This window comes from Heterodontus francisci, chromosome 4, assembly GCF_036365525.1.
Source record: "Heterodontus francisci isolate sHetFra1 chromosome 4, sHetFra1.hap1, whole genome shotgun sequence".
In the NCBI taxonomy this organism is placed as follows: domain Eukaryota; kingdom Metazoa; phylum Chordata; class Chondrichthyes; order Heterodontiformes; family Heterodontidae; genus Heterodontus; species Heterodontus francisci.
In genome coordinates, this window is record NC_090374.1 from 112,170,018 (window position 1) to 112,189,141 (window position 19,124).

A 19,124-nucleotide genomic window follows, 5' to 3' on the forward strand; every position below is an offset into this window, starting at 1 on the left:
GTAAAAAAGAAAAAAAGAGAAAAAATAACTAAAAATATAAGTAAAATGGGGGGCCCGTCAGCCCTTTGCTTTGTCTTTCAACACACCATTAACATCTTGTTTGCCTTTGTTCCATGACCTTTTGGTCAGCTATGTGGCCTTGTCCTATCTACACCACCTCCTTTGTTATCTCTTGCCCCACCCCCGCCTCACTTGCTTATAACCTTTGACATTTCTAATATTTGCTAGTTCCGAAGAAGGGTCACTGACCCGAAACGTTAACTCTGCTTCTCTTTCCACAGATGCTGCCAGATATGCTGAGTGGTTCCAGCATTTCTTGTTTTATTCCCTGGAGTACAGTTCTAGGTAGTGCTCCACCCAGCGGTCCATTTGCTTGTGTTGCCCAGTGATTGTGTCCCCTGATTTAGACTTGAGCGGGGGCGATCTTCCTGCTGGTTGGCCCAAAAGCTCTCTTAATGCCTTCATATATTCCTCTGATGTTTCCGATGTCGGAGTCCAGCTGAATATGACTGCATAGGTGTTGCCAGTCGTCATTTGCGCAGCGCCTGGCTGTTCTTTGTGCAGCGCTTCTGGCTACTTTAAGTGCTACGGATGTTAACTCACTGGGGGCTTTCTTGTAGTTCAACAGTGCAATGCGCTTAGCGGCTATGACGGGTTCCAGCTCTTCAAAGTGAGATTGAAACAAATCTGCATTCTGCTTCACATGTTTGCCATAGGTGGTCATTGCTGAGTCATAGATGGCGCCTCTGATATGGGCCCACTTGGTCCTACATAGCATGTTACAAAAAGAATGAAAAGGGAAGAGAATGTTTATTGTGTGGCTGAACATCAGTTCCCTTGGGAGGTATAGATTTTAACTTTTACAGTCATGTTTGTCTACATAACAATCGTCACTGAATTCCAAAGTAATTAATTATACACAGTTAACTGTTACTCACTCCACAGATGTTGCCAGAAATAGAACTACTGAGCATTGTTTTTATTTCAGATTTCCAGCATCTGCACTATGCTTTTGGAATTGTATATGAAGTATGTTTGAGACTTTTGTGAAAGACTTGATAAGATAATGAAAAATTTTGCATGGAAGCTCAATGCTGAGAAGGTGAGACAATGTGCAGGCAGAGCAATAAACTGCAGACATCTCATGGGGAAGCAGAGAAGAAAGGAGCATGATGAAGTCATATGTTATTTACGGTCAGCGTGTTTGTCACAACCAGCTGATGCAGACAACTTGAGCCGAAATATAGTATTCCATCATTGCCTTGTTGCAAGGCTACTATTAGGCTAACGGAATACACAGTGAAATCACTTTTTTCTCTATACCCACAAATGTACATTTGAATTATATATCCATCTATTTACAACGGAAGTACAGGGTATGAAAGCAGCATATAAACAAAAACGAGTTTCTTTCTTCGGCACGAGGTTCCCAGTAGGGAATTTCTTTGTAAAGTGCAATTAAAACATAATTATATTAATCTCTACTCAAGTGCAATCTATTAAAAACTTGAGGTATCCACTCGGGATTAAGGGGAATAATTTGTTTACTTTGCGGCTGCATTCACATACTGTCTGCTGCAATCCGTGCCATTCTTGCATAAAGCTGCTGCAATCACGCAGACATCTCGTGCAGGAGCTGCAGCCAATTGGACAGCACGTGAGCCTGAGAAGATCCAATTAGAAGGCGCTGAATACAATCGCCATGTGAAAGCAGCCAATAAGAAGCGCAGAGAAATGTGTTGTAGAATCCGGCGCAGTCTGGGGAGGATTGTAGCTGAAGTGAAGGGAGAGGGAAAGTCAGCGTCTGAGTCTGTGCAAAACAACAACACACTCGCAAATACAATCCGAAATGGAAAGTGGTAGGAAGCAAGTTATCAACTTTGGTGCTGGTCCTTCCAAGCTGCCGCTGCCGGTGAGTTTCTCTGTCTCCCTTCTCTGTTACTAAGCACGTTGAGAATGAAACTGACGCACAATTGGTGTGTCGGAGCATCTAACAAAAAAAAACCCGATTGAGCTTGCTCCAGGCGCTTACCCATTGTCTCTCGAGACAAGGAGGCCAATGAATTGAATGTGGGTGTATATATCAGAACAAATGAATAGAATGGAGGTTTTTGCTGGAAGACCGGGTTTTCTGAGTCATGGTGTTGATGTTAAAGGCATACAGCATTTTGATGAGTTGTAACTTGTTAACGGATGGGCGAAATACCTTTTTAATATTACAGAAAGTTATAATTTTTAAACAAAATGAGTAATCTTTTATACGTTGCTTTTTCGGAGATTGAGTTTTATTAAAACAAAACGTCATCTGTCGGCCTTTGTGCCTTTTTGAAGTGCCCCCCCCCCCCCCGGTTACTTCACCAACTAGTAAAGGGGTACTTGTAGTTGGTGTGATCGATCTTCTAAGTGAATATTTTTCTTAAGGAAATGCTGTGATAATTGTGAATGTTTAAATGCGTATCCCTGCTATTGAGTACATTGGCGATAAGCTCCAATAGCAAATTATATATTTTCCATTGTGCATAACTTTGCCTGGTTCTATTCTTATATGCAGCAAATCACATGTGGCTTCTCTTCCCTATCCTGGACTGTTACCTCTGGTCGCCCTCTTCCTATTTCTCATCTATATGTTGCCCCTCAGTGCCATCATGCAAAAATACATTGTCTTTTTCCCCATTTATGTTAAGTGAAATAGTGCAGATGCTGGAAATCTGAAATTAATCAAAATGCTGGAAATACTCAGCAGGTCAGGCAGCATCAGTGGAGAGAGAAACAGAGCTAACGTTTCAAGTCTGTGACTTTTCATCAGAACTGTATGTTGATGGCACCTAGCTCTACTACACCACCACCTCAATTCATCCAAAATTGCCAGAATGCTTGTCTGACATTCAGTATTTAGGTAAGCAGAAATTTCCTCCAATTTGCTATTGGGAGACTGAAATCATTGACTTTGGCCCCTGTGACAAACTCTTAAAACAAAAAATGAGAATTTTTTTTTCTTTCAAGTGTGTTCATGGCCTCACTCCTCCCCATCTCTAAACTCTAGTCCCACCATATTGGAGGTATGAGAAATGTATGCTCTGCTAATTCTAGCCTCTTGAGCATCCCTGATTTTAAATATTCCACCATCAGTGGCTGTGTCTTTAGCTGCCCACACCCAAAGCTCTAGAATTCTCTGCACCTGCTTCTCTACTCCTCCTTGTCGCCCCTCCTTTAAAGCCAAGCTTTTGGTAGCTGCCCTAATTGTCTCATTTTTTTTTTTTTGTTTTTTTTTTTGTGGCCTTTATACCCCAGGCCCCTTTTTATATATTTTATGTTGAGGGGGCCTTTATTCCTCCGGCCCCCTTTATATACATTTTTTTAAAAAACTATTAAAAACAGATAAATAAACTAAAAACTCAATTAAAATGCCATTCTTGGCGTCGACGATGCACTCCAGTCCCTGCGGTGCCCACCGGTCGCGGAAGGCCTCAAGCATACCTGCGGACACTGCATGCTCCTTCAGGGACACCCGGGCGCAATCGTAACTGCGGAAGAGGGGCAGCTCATTTTGTTTGTTGCTCCTGTTGTCATGTAAAGGGTGCTATATAAACATCTGTTTTGATATTGCAAATTTAAGTTTAGCCAGTACTGAATTATTAGCACCTGTAGCAACTCTTCATAGCAATCAAAGTCTCTGTTATGCCCTTGAATTGTTGGCTGGTAGCCATGGGTACCTCCCTTGCCTTCACTGCTGCAGCTGTATAAATCAGTGCAACTCCAAGTGAAAATAACTCAATGTATACAGAACATTCTTTTGAAATGAAGAGTGTGGGAATGAGCAGGTAACGGTGACTAGCTGGGGTAGCTTCTGCAAGCAAAGGCTTGAAAGGGTTTGCTCCAATATTCCAGTCAGCAAAGGGCCTGGGTGGAAGTGTTCACACCTGCCTCCTGCATGCCATTTTGGGGGCTCAGGAAGCTGTCTAGCACCTGGGCAAAAATAAGCATGATGACTCAGCCTAGTTTAACCCCCATCAAACATGGGACAAACAAAGGCATGAGTGTCTTTTTGCAGTAGTATATGGGCTGAGGAGAGCAAGGAACAGCAATGTCACTGAGATGGGGCTGGATAGCCTTTGGAGATGGAGAATTGGTGCCACAGTGCTCTTTTCCCTAGAAAAGGGTCTATAATCAAGTTGCAGAGCTGGAATTGATTCGGGCTTATCAGAGTTGCTCCTTCTGCACAACCCTACACACCCATCTGGTCTCATTACTCAATGGAACAACATGCAATCTGCTAGGAACGCAGAACCTAATGAGCACAAAAGTGAAAAGTTCATAAATTTCTTGCAGGTTATTTTTCTAGTCTACCTCTCCTCTCTGCAACTATGAATGCAGTGTGGATGGTCTTTGGCTAGGTCTCCTGATCAAGAATGAGTGAAAAGGAAAAGAAAACCAAGAAATGTAAGTGGAGATACAATTGCAATGCTCCGATTAATTGCAGTGCCCAGACAACAGAATTCCAAATGTTTTTCCCGCTGGAGCAGAATTTCTTGCAAAATATCAATAAATGCCTGAAGCTTGTCTCTGTTCCTAGAAGATAGTGTGTGTGTCTTTTTCCTCATTAAATGAGGAAACTGTTTTGCACAAATCATCAAGTTGCAAATAGTCAGAACTTGCACCTTCCAGACATCAGACTCCAAGGGCCTTTGCTTGCCAAATAGTGAGTAAATGCATAAAGGATGAAAATTGCCTAAGATCCTTGCAGCTGGAAGCTTTTTTTTAAAAAAAGCTCTCAGTTGTGCTATAAATGAATAGAAACACTGGGGAAAATCACATTAATTTCCTACAACAGCAGAGAATTGGCAACTGGATGTCATTTGTAGGATGGACAATGGTGAGCATTCTGTTGGACAATGGGGCAATTATGGGTCTCACCAAAGGTGCTGCAACTTTGAGCACCAGACAAAAGATATGACAAGGAAAATGTGGATCAAAATACACTATGATAGCAGTTTCACAGGATTATATCAAATGTACTGACCACAATATGTAGTATATAGCAAACTATATAATCATTCAGTGAAGATGACTCTGCCATGGACTTTCAAATTGAGGACCTGAGGGTTCCTTGAGATGCTCACGACCAGAGTAGCAGAAAAAAAGGTGAAGTGGCATAGAGCAAGGTGTTGGGACTGAAGTGGGAGGAGTGCACCGTCTTTTCTAGTTCCACTTCTCTACAGGTCGCAACATATATTTAAAAATTTACTCAGTTACTGATACAGCCAATCATATTTTTTTAATCCTAGAACAAAATACACCAGTCAGGTTTCTTTAAATGACACAATTATAAGTTTGTTATAAAACCAGACAAAATTGCCAATTACACTCTCTGGTGGTGGGGCATACAGAAATTCACTCTGCAGTGGTTTCTTACAAAAGACAAGTAAAACCTACTTCGGCCAAATAATTGCTAATTCTTGACGAAAAAAGATACAGAAGGAAGTCAGTTGTTTGTTGTTTTCTTGGTCTGGCATCTGGGTAAATGGAGACGGTGGCTGTGTTCATTTTAAGAAGCAGTCCTTTCTGGAGATGTGGGGAATTATTCTAGTAGGCTTTCTAGGAGAAATGTGGCATTACTTTTCTTTTTTGTCAGCAGACACTTGAATGGCAGGATTTTTTCCCCAGCTACTTTAGCTACATGGCACCAGGGATGTTTTCCCACACTGGATCCTGGCAGGATTTCTTCAGAAAAGTAGAGAAGGTGGTGAGCCGGGTGATTTCTCTTCTCCTTGGTAGGAAAACATCAATGGTATTCAAACAGTTCATACCAGAACAGAAGAACTCTGTCCCAGGCCTCAACTCCTCTTTCGGGCCTGCTCTGCATAACCCTCCACTCAGATTTTAAAAATCTATCTACCTCCTCCTCAAACACATATAGTGACCCTGCACCCCCACCCCCCTCCTCTCCCTTTCTCTCTCCGAGGTAGAGCATTCCACAGATTCACCACCCTCCTGAGAAGAAATTCCTTCACAGCTCAGTTTTAAATGTGTGCCCCCTTATTCTGTAACTATGTCCTCTTGTTCAAGATTGTCCCACCAGTGGAAACATATTCTCAACATCTACCCTGTCAAGCCCCTTTAGAATCCTTTATGTTTCAATAAGATCACCTCTCATTCTTCTAAACTCCAATGAATGAAGGTCTAACCTATTTAGCCGTTCTTGATGAGACAACCCCTTCATTCCAGGAATCAGCCTAGTGAACCTTTTCTGAACTGCCTCCAATGCTAGTATGCCCTTCCTTAAATACGGGGACCAAAACTGTACGCAGTACTCCAGGTGTGGCCTCACCAACACCCTGTGGAGTTGTAACAAGACTTCCCTGTTTTTAAACTCTAACCGCTCCTTTCCCCCCCCCCCCAGTAATAAAGGCCAAAATTCCATTTGCCTTCCAAATTACTTGCTGCACCTGCATGCTAACCTTTTGTGTTTCCTGTACAAGAACACTCGGATCCCTCTGTATGCAGTATTTTGTAATCTTTCTCCATCTAAATCTGCCTTTTTATTCTTCCTACCAAAGTAGATGACCTCACACTTCCCCTCATTGAACACCATCTGCCAGGTTTTTGCCCACTCGCTTACCCTGTCTATATCCCTTTGCAGATTCTTTGTGTCCTCATCATAACATGCCTTCCCACATATTTTTGTATTGTCTGCAAGTTTGGATACACTACACTCTGTCCCTTCCTCTAAGTCATTAATATAGATAGTAAATAGTTGAGGCCCTAGGACTGATCCTTGTGGTACCCCACCAGTTACGGCTTTCCAACCTGAAAAAGACCCATTAATTCCAATTCTCTGCCTACTGTGTGTTAGCCAATCCTCAATCCATGCCAATGCATTACCCCCAATACCCTGCGCTCCTATTTTGTGCGATAACCTTTTATGTGGCATCTCGTCGAAAGCCTTCTAAAAATCCAAATACACTACATCTACTGGTTTCCCCCTTTATCCACTCTCCTTGTTATATTCTCAAAGAACAAATTTGTCAAACATGATTTCCCCTTCATAAAACCATGTTGACTGTTTGCATTATGTTTTTCTAAATGTCCTGCTATTTCTTCCTTAATAATGGTCTCTAGCATTTTCCCAATGACAGATGTTAAGCTAACTGGTCTATAGCTTTCTGTCTGCCCCCTTTCTTGAATAGGGGTGTCATACTAGCGGTTTTCCAATCTGCTGGTACCCTACCGGAATCCAGTGAGTTTTCGTATATTATGACCAATGTCTCTACTATCTCTGTAGCCACTTTTTTTAAAACCCTTGGATGCAGGCCATCAAGTCCTGGCGACTTGTCTGTCTTTAGTCCCATCAGTTTGTCCAGCACCTTTTCCCTCGTGATAGAGATTGTTACAAGTTTCTCCTTCCCATTTACACCTTGCTCATCTATTGTTGGGATGTTTATAGTGTCCTCCACCATGAAGACCAATGTAAAATATTGGTTTAAATTATCTACCATTTCCCTGTTCCTTGTTACTAATTCCCCAGTCTTATCCTCTAAGGGTCCCACACTTACTTTAGCTACTCCCTTCCTTTTTATATACCTGTAGAAGCTCTTACTGTTTGTTTTTATATTTCTTGCCAATTTACTCATCAATTTTATCCCTCATTTTATTTTTTTTTAGTCATCCACTGCTGGTTGCAAATCAATTTTTTCAATCCTCTAGCCTAACACTAGCTTTCGCTGCTTTGTATGCCTTTGTTTTTGATTTTGATCCTTAACTACTTTTTTGTTATCCACAGGTGGTTCATCGTTCTCTTCGAGTCCTTCCTTCTGTCTGGAATTAATGTTTGCTGAGTGTTATGACATATCTGCTTAAAAGGCTGCCACTGCTGATCTACTGACTATCCATTTAGTCTATTTTCCCAGCCTGCTTTAGACAACTTTTTCTTCATATCTCTATAATTGCCCTTTTCAAGTTGAAGATACTGGTTTGAGACCCGAGTTGCTCTCCCTCAAACTGAAATTGAAATTCTACCATCCTCTAGGGGGAAGTGATCCTAAGCTACGCGATCTCTTATTAATCCTACCTCATTACACATTACCAAGTCTAAAATAGCCTGTTCCTGGGTAGGTTCTGCAACGTATTGTTCAAAGAAACAATACCTGATGCACTCTACAAATTTGTCTTCCATGTTACCCTTGCCAATTTGATTTGTCCAGTCTCTATATGCAGATTAAAATCACTCATGATAATTGTAGTGCCCTTCTTGCACGCCTCCATTATTTCCTGATTAATATTTTGTCCTACAGAGAGTCAACTCCTCGGGGGCCTACAGACCACTCCCACCCGTGATTTCTTTCCCTTGCTATTTCCATTCAAACTGATTCTATATCATGATCTATTACACCTATATCCTTATTCACAACTGCACTGATCCCTTCCTTTTAGTAACAAAGCTACCCTTGGCAAACCTTGACATGTGGCTTCTCTGTAACCACTTTTCTTTAGGTCACCAAAGATTCTGCTACTTTCTGAGCTCAAATCACCAGTGGCTTTCAAACAACATCTTGTCCTGTCTGTGAACTTGGTTTATATATAAAAAAAAAAATCACATTCATGGAATCTTTTTTCAGTTTTAACACAAGTCCTTTAATTTAAAAAAAAAAAAAAAAATTTGAGAAAAATGGAAGCATTCTTGTAACAAAGGACTAGTCTGACTATGATTAATGCAGGCACTAGTGATACGAGTTCCTGCTGAGATTAAGAGGTAACTATGAGAAAACCACAAACCACTCCTGTGATTAAAGCAGCAGTGGACATGATTATCACAGCAAGACAACTCCAAGAAAAATGTAGAGAGCAGCAGCAACCTTTTATACGTGCTGCCTTTGACCTCAAAGGCTTTCCCTCTATCAATCGTGAGGGATTATGGAACGTCCTCTTCAAATTTGGTGGCCCGGAAAAATTAATCATCCTCTGCCTGCTGCACAATGATGGGCAAGCTGTAATCCTTGCCAATGGATCTGCCACTGACCCAATCAGTACAAACTGGGGTCAAGCAAAGCTGCATCATCTCACCAACACTTTTTTTTTTTCATCTTCCTCGCCGCAACATTCCACCTCATCTCCTTGAAGCTCCCTGCGGGAGTAGATCTACTGTATAGAACAAATGGGAAACTATTTAACTTGCGTTGCCTCCAGTCCAAAAATCAAGGCCATTCCAAACTGTCATCGTGCAGTATGCTGGCAATGCTTGTGTATGTGCACATTCAGAGGCTGAGCTTCAAACCCTTCAAAACCCAGAGGTGTATAAAAGAATAGGCCCTAAGCTAAACACTTGGAAGATAAAGTCCTCTCCCAGCCTGCTCCCGTCGTGCAACACTTCACTCCCCGCCCCCCCCAACTATCAAGATCCACTGGACAACGTGGATCACTTCTCATACCTTTGGGAGCCTCCTCTCAGCAAGGGCAGACATCAACTATGAAACTCAGCATCACCTCCAGTGTGCCAGCGCAGCCTTTGGTTGTCTGAGGAAAAGTGTGTTTTTATGACCGACCTCAAACCTGGCACCGAGCTCATGATCTACAGGACTGCAGTGTTACCTGCCCTCTTGTATGCATCGGAAACATGGACACTGTACAAAGATATCACCAGCAGTGCCTATGCACGATCCTGTAAATTCAGTGACAGGACAGGCACTCAAATATCAGTGTCCTCTCTCAGGCCAACACCCCCAGTATCAAGACACTGGTTATGGCTAGTCAGTTATGTTGGACGGGTCACATCGTCTGTATGCCTGTCACAAGATTCCTAAAACAAGCTTTCTACTCCGAGCTCCGTCACAACAAGAGGCTACCAGGAGGGCAGAGGCAACACTGCAAAGATGTCCTTAAAGCCTGCCTGAAAAAATGACATCTCCACTGATTAGTGGGGATCTCTCTCTTGCCCAAGACTGCCCAAAATGGAGGAGAACCATCCACGAAGGTGCCAGCCTGTTCGAACAATGCTGACATGCCCAGGCAGCGACAAAGTGCAAACAGGGGAGGAGCGTTTGGAAATGCGAGCGTGTGGATCCAGAATTGGACTATTTAGTCATTTTAAGGACCCACAATCCTGGAGTGGAAGAAAGTAAGAAAGTCATACTCGTTCCTGAGGGACTGCCTAAGAAGAATCCACAAACGGCTGAGATGTAGTATGACAAATTGTAAACAAACAACTTCCTAACTGTGTTAGTAGATACTGTGAATTAATATTGAGATTAATCTACTATGAAATCACAAAATATTGCTGTGATTAAAGCAGAAATCCATCCACAATTTAAGTTCAAAGATTGATTTTCTAACAACGCTACTACAAATTACTATTGAGCTTAATAATTAAAGCAGCCACTTGCAGCACTGAATTGCTATTGAGCTTAACTATATACAGCGAAGCACAGCCAAAGGTATCCAGATTCAAACAGCAAACAACTTCTCCAGAGACCAGTACTATCGCAAATTTCAGGCTCAGCAAGGCAACATGCTTCAGCAGGCCCACATTTGGTTTCCTTCCCAGAGTCTAGGCGTATGTGTGACTGATCAAGTGCACGTGTAGTTCCAAAACTGTCTTCAGGCTTCCCCATATAGGTGCACATGCACAGAAAGACTGATGTATGCTTTGCAGTCAGAGCTTTGAGCTTTTACTCCAGTACATAGGCAGGGAAGGGTGGGTTGGGGTGGGGGTACAAGGGTGGAAGACAGATTAAATGACTAAATGGGACAAACAAAATAAAGTTGCGATTTCTGTCAAGAAAACAGGGAAAATGAAAATAATGGTCCAATTGTAATAGTTCACTTTGAACACAGGCCTTTTTAGTAACCCTCCGTGGGTGGCTCTATTTGATAACCATTTTCAGCCAACATGCATCCATCTCCAGACTGCATCGACTCCTGATCAATGGGACAAGTAAAGTAACAAAAGTTGGGTCTAGGCTCAATAGGAATAGTAGCTCATGATTCTATCAGGAAAAATGGAGGCAGAAGTTATGATCTGGACTGGAGTGAGTTCAACAATTTTAGACTGCAAGTATCTAATTAAAAGAGGAGGTGCTGTTCCAATGAACCAAAAAAAAAGTTTAAAAAGGAACAGTGTCGGAGGTCTGAGCTGTTTAGAGAATTGAAATTGACAGGTGACCGGAAGCTCTGTCATGAATGCAAACTGAATGAAGGTTTTCTGCAGAACTTGGGAAAAGAGAGTAAGAGATGGATGTTAGAGCCTAGTTTGCCATTCAATATGATCATTGCTAATGTACCTCCAATCCACCTTCTCACACTATCCCCACATCCTTTAGTTCCCTTAGTTTGCAATGGCCACACCATCTGCATTTTGGTCGTCTCAATATAGGGGAGACTGCATCGTGAGCAGTGAATGTAGTATACTAAATTGAAAGTGCAAGTAAGTTGCTGGTCCACCTGGAAGGAATATCTGGAGGTTGGATGGCGAGAAGGGAGGAAATACAATGTACATGTTGCATGATTGAGGAGTGGACTAGGGTGCCATGGAGGAGATGACATGTTTGGAGTGATGGAAACGGTGGTGAGTGATCTGTTAATGTACAGCCTTGTGCACTGAATAGTGAGGACAAAGGGAACCCTATCATGGCTCTGTGGAAGGAGGAAGAGCAGATATGCAGGAAATGGGGCAGACGTGGTCAAGGGCACCATCAACCACAGTGGAGAAGGAATTTTCAGTTGAAGAAAGGATGTATCTGGTATGGAAGGTTGCAATGTCAGAACAGATAAACTGGGAGAATGGCGTAGAGTCCTTACAGGAAGTGAAGTGGAGGAAGTAGAGTCAAGGTAGCTGTGGGAGTCAGTGGACTTAGGCTATTGACCAATATCCACTCATCTCATCTCATCTCCAGAGCTGGAACTCAAAGGTAAAAGAGTCTGAGATGGATCATGGGAAGGGTGCAAATTGAAAGCAAAGCTGATATTTTCCAGTTCAGGGCACAAGCAGGAAACTGTACCAATTCGTTCAATGTATCTGACCGAGGTGAGGGAGAGGATCTGAGTAGAACTGGATCAAAGAATGTTACACATGTCATGCAAAGGCAGGCATAGTTAGGATCCATACAGGTACCCATAGCAACACTTTTTTAAATTTGGAAGATGTGAGTGAATAACTTCTCTGCTTGGCTGAATTTGTTCCCCGATTGAGAGTGTTGCGACCCATTGAGAGGTCTAGGGTTCCCTTTCAGCCTTCACCTGGTCTTGCTGTAACCAGGTTTAATTTTAAACTGTTTTGAGCCCCCCCACCACCCCCCACCCCCCACCCTTGTTGGTGAATCCTTGTTCACCACCTTCCAATTATAAGGCAAAGAAACCAACACAAGTCATAAGTTTAAAGAAGAAAGATTGAAATTTATTAAACTCAAACTCTAATTCGGTTGATGCCTACGGATACATGACACACCCACTCTAGCATGCATATGCGATGCACACATGCAGATAGAGACAAAAAAAACCAGAAGAAATAAAGTGGAAAAGTTTGAGTCAATATCTGAGGTTTTTTTTTGTATTACGATTCTTCGAGCTCACTAATGTCCTTGATTGGAGGTAGATCTTGCTTTTTGTTGGGGCCTAGTGGTGTTCTTTAAACCTTGTTTTGCTGTAGGGGACTTTCCTCTCTTGGGGTTCATGTGTCTTCAGTGGATTTGGAGTTGAGAGAGAGAGATGGGTGCAGGCAGACAGACAGGAGGTTTTCCGTCCAGGAGCATTCTGTTTTCTGCAGGCTCTCAGTTCCAACTGTACAATTCAGAAAACCCAGGTTGCCAAGCAGGTTAGTCATGTGACTAACTGATTTGGCCATGTCTTGGCTCTGTGTATTGTATTATCTTAGGGAATGGCATGCACTTCCCTGCCTTCAATGTCTGTTAATATGTAAATGCTTTCTTTTCCAGCCAAGGTCTGGCAGTCCTTTGTAACAGGCCTTCTCTTCCCAGCAGCAATTTGAAATTTTAATATCCATGTGGCAAAATTAATATGTCTCATTCTTGGCAGGTAGGACCTGCATGACTGGAGACAAAAGGAGGGGGGTGGTAGATGGGGACTAGTTAGGCCTCTGTTTGACAAAGAAGCCGAGGACCCTCAGGCTGCCATGTTGAAAAGGAGACGGGGCCTGGAAACAACTGTTAAAGTGGTGGAGGGCATCAGAAGAGTTGCGGATGTAGGTGGGAAGAGACTGGATGAGGGGAGAAAAATTAATCTACTCTTATTGTTGCAATCAGTTAGACACCAGTTAAACACTCATTTGGTGCTTTACTAACCAGGCTGTACTGTGCACAACTCCTCAGCCTTTTTAACCAAATACCTTTTTTTTAAAATTTCTCCACTGCATTGTGTTGTCTGATCAAAGCCTGTTGCCCACATTAGTATGGATAATCCATTTCTCTCATGACCTCTGTGCACAGGTTCACAGAAACATCTTCAGTTTTGTTTTCTTTGTTAATAGCATTAACACAACTGGCAAGGCCCATGTCCTCCATATCTTGGCCTGTTGGGAAAACAGTGGCTTAGTGCGAGCTGACTTACTGAGTCATTGATCTTGTGTAATGAATCTCCTTTCAAATCCACCAAACCTGATTTTTGGTTGGTCTTTGCTATTTTTTAATGCAGTGCACCATTTGTGACATCGTGAGACCAAAGGCCCTGCCACTGTTTGCACAATGGTACTGTCCTTTTCACCTTGCTTGACACACATGACCATTAAAATCTGAGTGACTTTCTGGCCTATAATACCCGATGAGAGCTTTTCTTTTGCTGAAAATTTTTTTTTTAAACTATTTTTAGTGATGTAGCAACAATTCTGTTTTGCTATGCATAATTTAGCTAGTTATTCACACTTGTGTCATACAAAATTGTTACATGGACAGAACACACATCCAGTTCAGTGTTTCATGTAACAATGTTGAACATGGCTGTTAATATTATGCAAACATCCTTAACAAAACAATGTTTTTCTTTAAATGGGAGAATTTTACAACCTTGTGACCAGTGAACCTATTTTGAATGTAGTCAAATTTTGATTCTGAATATATGGACTTACTATTCCCTATCATATTAAATCCAAGTAATTTGTTTTGTATTTGAATAGTATGTTAATGAATACATTCCCTGTAAACTAAAAATAATGGAGGGAAAATGAAGGGAAATCTGCACTTTTGGAAACATTTGTAGGTCAGTCAGCATTTGAGAAGCCAGTGCTTTTGGGGTTCATATGTGTTATGGTACATGATCCATTGGTGTGCCCTTGACTTAATGGATGATAATTCCTATCTCCAGGTCTTGCTTCAAGCACAGAAAGAGCTGCTGGATTACAAAGGCCTTGGAATTAGCATTCTAGGTGAGTGCCCAAGTAGGTAGATTATCTTAATATTAAGCGGCCATCATGTTTTCATGTTCTAAGTCCCTTTTTTTTTCAAACAGAAATGAGTCACCGATCTTCAGACTTCATCAAGATTGTCAATGCAACCGAAAATGACCTGCGAGAGCTGCTGTAAGGAGCAAGCACACTGAAATCCAGTTACTTCAGTTGAAATTTTACAGGATATAGTCAACAATGTCAATACCTAGCGCGGGTGTAATTGAACACCAATGGATGCGATCAGCCTGGAATATAGTTGCAGACAGCAAGGCCAGTTTGGTGTTAAAATGCCTTTTTAGGTGGTGGCATTATTACACAGCATGCACCAGCAGAATCAGGTGCAACCTGTTCATTGACTCTTGGGAATGTTTTACATCATTTGCATATATATTAACACAATGTGAGCCAGAGATTGATTGGCAACTTCTAGGTAGTAGAGGTTGCAGATTTGGAAGGTGCTGTTGAAGGAGGCTTGTCAAGTTGCTGCAGTGCATCTTGTATATGGTACACACTGCTGCCATTATGCATCGGTGGTGAATGGGCTGCTGATCAAGCAGGCTGCCTTGTCCTGGATTGTGTTGAGCTTATTGAGTGTTGGAACTGCACTCACCCAGGCAAGTGGAAGTATTCCATCACACTCCTGACTTGTTCTTTGTAGATGGTGGGCAGCTTTTGGGGAGTCAGGAGATGAATTACTCACCACAGAATTCCTAGCCTCTGGCCTGCTCTTGTAGCCACAGTATTTATATAGCTGGTCCAGTTCAGTTTCTGGTCAATGGTAACCCCCAGGAGGTTGACACTGGGGTTTCTCTGGTAATGCTGTTGAATATCAAGTGGAGATGGTAATTGCCCAATACTTGTGTAGCATGAATGTTACTTGTCACTTATCTGCCCAAGCCTGGATGTCCAGGTCTTTCTGTATGTGGATATGGACTACTTTCAGTATCTGAGGATGGTGCTGTACACTGTGCACCCGTCAACTAACATCTCTACTTCTGACCACCTGTTGGAGAGAAGGCCATTGAATTTAAAATGTCAGTCTTAACTGAATGAATGGTGTACTGTCATTCAGATGAGACTTTAAACTGAGGCTCTACCTGTCTCCTTGGGCAGACTTAATAGATCCCAAAGCATTATTCAGAAATTAAGGAAGTTGGCCTAGTCAATGTTCCTTTTTTTTTAGCCATGCTAAACCAGGTCAGGTTATCAGGCCCCTTCATCTCATTGCTGTTTTTGGCAGTGGTGTGTAAATTGTCTGCCACCTTTCCCTACATTCAACAGTGGTTACACCACACAAGTATTTTTTATATTGGCTGTGAAGTGCTTTTGAGGTATCTTTGTACAATTTATTTAATGATGCAGTGCTACAGTTGGGAGAACTGCTATTACACTTTGAAGTGATTTTTCTGCAAACTTACCATAAAGAAGACAAATATTTTTGAAATTAAATTAGGATATCATCTGAGTCTGCAACAGTAATTGGTGTCCTCTGAGAAAGGGAAAGAGTCACCTGCAATCTTATGACTCCTGTGTATATCTCTTAATGCAGAAATATCCCAGAAAACTACAAGGTGATCTTTCTCCAGGGAGGTGGAACTGGTCAGTTCAGTGCTGTCCCTTTGAATCTTATTGGATTGAAAGAAGCAAGGTGTGCAGATTATGTGGTTACTGGATCCTGGTCTGCTAATGCAGCCAAAGAGGCAGCAAAATATGGAAAAGTGAACATTGTCCACCCCAAGCTTGATGCTTACATAAGTAAGAACTTATTTGTTGGCTGTAGAAGGTTAACAGATCTATGACTGAACACTTGATACGTGGGGTGGTTAAATTTTTTTTTTCTCTCGTTTTCCAGAAGTCCCGAATCCAAGTACCTGGAATTTGAGCCCAAATGCCTCTTATGTTTATTATTGTGCCAATGAGACTGTACATGGTGTGGAATTTCCCTTTGTCCCAGACACAAAAGGAACTGTGCTGGTCTGTGACATGTCATCAAGTTTTCTTTCAAAACCAGTGGATGTCTCCAAGGTATATCCTGAACTTCAACTTTCAAGGCAACCTTTGCCTCTACATTGCAGTGGGTAACTAATCCACTGGAAAAATTGTTCTGTGTAAATGAAAGGCTTCAATTACATGGAGAGTTTGGGAAACTGGGGTGGTTTTCCCTAAGAGCAGAAAAGGTTCAGGAAGGACTAGATAAAGGTGTCCAAAATTATGAATGCTTTTGATAAAAGAATAAGTAAGGAGAAACTTCTTCCAGTGTCAGTAAGCAGGAAACACCGATTTAAGGTAAATTGGCAAAAGAACCAAAGCTGACATAAGAGGGAAAAATGTTCTGTAGCAAGTTGTGATTTGAAAAGGTGGTGCAAGAAGATTCAATAGAGTTTTTTTTAAAAAGGGAATTGGATAATTACTTGAAATGGAAATATTTGCATGGGGAAAAAGCAGGGAAATGGGACTCTTTCAAAAGAGCTGGCACAAGCATGATGGGCCACATGGCTTCCTTCTGTGCAGTAATATTCTATGAAATGCTTGAGAATCTCATTAGAGTGTTCAGGTGAACTACAGCATGCCAGAAAACCTAAAGTGTTTTATTTTGACAGCAGCTTGGTGGTTCTTCTGGTTGGTGTGTGCCCGTAATATGAGTGTCTAGCTTGCAATGCAGTTGAATGGGGGGAAAAAGAAGTTCTGCAGCCTTTTTTTATTTAGCAAATAATACAATGTGAATTAAATGAGAGCTGTAGGCTACAGGACACTAAGCAAGAGTTCAGAAGTATGGATCGCTTGCTGAAACTGTGCAGTGTGCAACAACCGGTAAGGAAGGCTAACTTAGATCAGGATAGTGCAAGTGTTAACAACAATCTATACAAGACATTTGAAACCGGGTAATAAACTGCCAAGGGAGGCAGTAGAAATGAATACTAAATACATCTTGAAGAATCTGATAATCCAAGACATGGTCAATTTAAGGTATGCTTTTTAGGAGCAGCCAGATGGCCTACTTAGTCAACTGCAGCAACTCTAATGAAACGTCAGACCTGAAACCTTAACTCTGTTTCTCTCCACAGGTGCTGCCTGACCTCCTGAGTATTTCCAGCATTTTCTGTTTTTGTTTCCGATTTTCCAGCATCTGTAGTATTTTGCTTTTGTTGGCCAACTTAGCCGTTTGTCTTATTATTTTCTTAAACACTGGAGCATCTGCGATGCTGGGAATGTTATGGATAGCACGTTTAGAGAGGTGGTCACACTGCAGGTAATGGCAGCACAGGCCGAAAAGGGATGAGTGTCCACCAGGCAGAGTAGTAGGCGCATGCAGGCAGTACAGGAGTCCCCTGTGGCCGTCCCTCTCTCAGATATACCGCTTTGGATACTGTTTGGGGGGGATGACTTCCCAGGGGAAAGCAGCAACAGCCAGGTCTGTGGCAGCAAGGATGGCTGTCCTGCACAGCAGGGGAGAAAAAGGAGTGGAAGAGCTATAGTGATAGGGGATTCTATCGTAAGGGGTGCAGATGGGTGTTTGTGGCCACAAACATGACTCTAGGATGGTATGTTGCCTCCCTGGTGCTAGGGTCAAGGATGCCATGGAGCAGCTGCAAGACATTCTGAAGGGGGAGGGTGAGCAGCCAGAGGTCATGGTACACATCGGTACCAACGGCATAGGTAGAAAAAGGGATGAGGTCCTGCAACAAGAATTTGGGGAGCTAGGTAGCAGTTTAAAAAGCAGGACCTCTAAGGTTGTAATCTCTGTATTACTCCTGGTGCCACGTGCTGGTGAGTTTAGAAATAGGAGGATAGAGCAGATGAATGCGTGGCTGAGGAGGTGGTGCAGGGGGAAGGGCTTTAGTTTCCTGGATCACTGGGTCTGTTTCTGGCAAAGTTGGGACCTGTGCAAGTTGGACGGGTTACACCTGAACCGGAATAGGACAAGCATCCTTGTTGGGAGATTTTCTAGTTCTGTTGGGTGGGTGGGGGGGGGGGTGGGTGGTTAAACTAATTTGGCATGGGGATGGGATACAGAGTGGAGGTAGAGTAGGGGGTAATATAGAACAGAAAGTGACTCTGTCTGGAAGGCAGAGCAAATATAGACCTGGAAAGGGAAAAATGCAAGGTTAGATTGCATCTATTTCAATGCAAGGAGTCTAACTAGTAAGGCAGATGAATTGAGGGCTCTGATTAGCACATGGGATTATGATATTATTGCTATCACAGAGACATGGTTGAGGGAGGGACAGGACTGGCAGCTCAATATTCCAGGGTATAGAATCTACAGGCGCGACAGGGAAGGGGATAAAAGAGGAGGTGGCATTGCACTGTTGATCAAGGAGTCAATTACTGCAGTAAGGAGGGATGATATCTTGGGTTCCTCAAATGAGGCCATTTGGGTAGAACTTAAAAACATAAAGGGGGCAATCACTTGGCTGGGCATGTACTACAGGCCTCCAAACAGTCAGGAAGAGATAGAGGAGCAGATATGTAGGCAAATCTCAGAGGTGTAAAAATAATACGGTAATAATAGGGGATTTCAACTTCCCCAGTATTAAATGGGATAGTCTTAGTGCAAAAGGCTTAAAAGGGGTGGAATTCTTAAAATGCATACAGGAGAGCTTTTTGAGCCAGTATGTAGAAAGTCCTACAACAGAAGGGGCAGTATTGGACCTAATCCTAGGGCACGAAGCCAGACAAGTGGTAGAAGTGTCAGTGGGGGAGCATTTCGGGGTTAGTGACCATAACTGTGTAAGAT

General features: G+C 42.4%; 1 protein-coding gene across 8 annotated transcripts in view; it reads left to right on the plus strand.

Annotated features, from left to right (window-relative positions):
• Window positions 1–19,124, plus strand: part of LOC137369197 (phosphoserine aminotransferase-like) — a 226,988-nt gene that overhangs the window by 195,973 nt on the left and 11,891 nt on the right. For 7 of the 8 annotated variants that reach the window (XM_068029999.1, XM_068030000.1, XM_068030001.1 and 4 more), the window contains 4 exons: window positions 14,305–14,365; window positions 14,449–14,518; window positions 15,936–16,141; window positions 16,239–16,411. In XM_068029999.1, the coding sequence (XP_067886100.1) occupies window positions 14,305–14,365; window positions 14,449–14,518; window positions 15,936–16,141; window positions 16,239–16,411 (510 nt within the window). Of the gene's footprint in view, window positions 1–1,741; window positions 1,913–14,304; window positions 14,366–14,448; window positions 14,519–15,935; window positions 16,142–16,238; window positions 16,412–19,124 lie in introns of those variants that run through there. The other variant, XM_068030006.1, reaches the window with a different exon arrangement.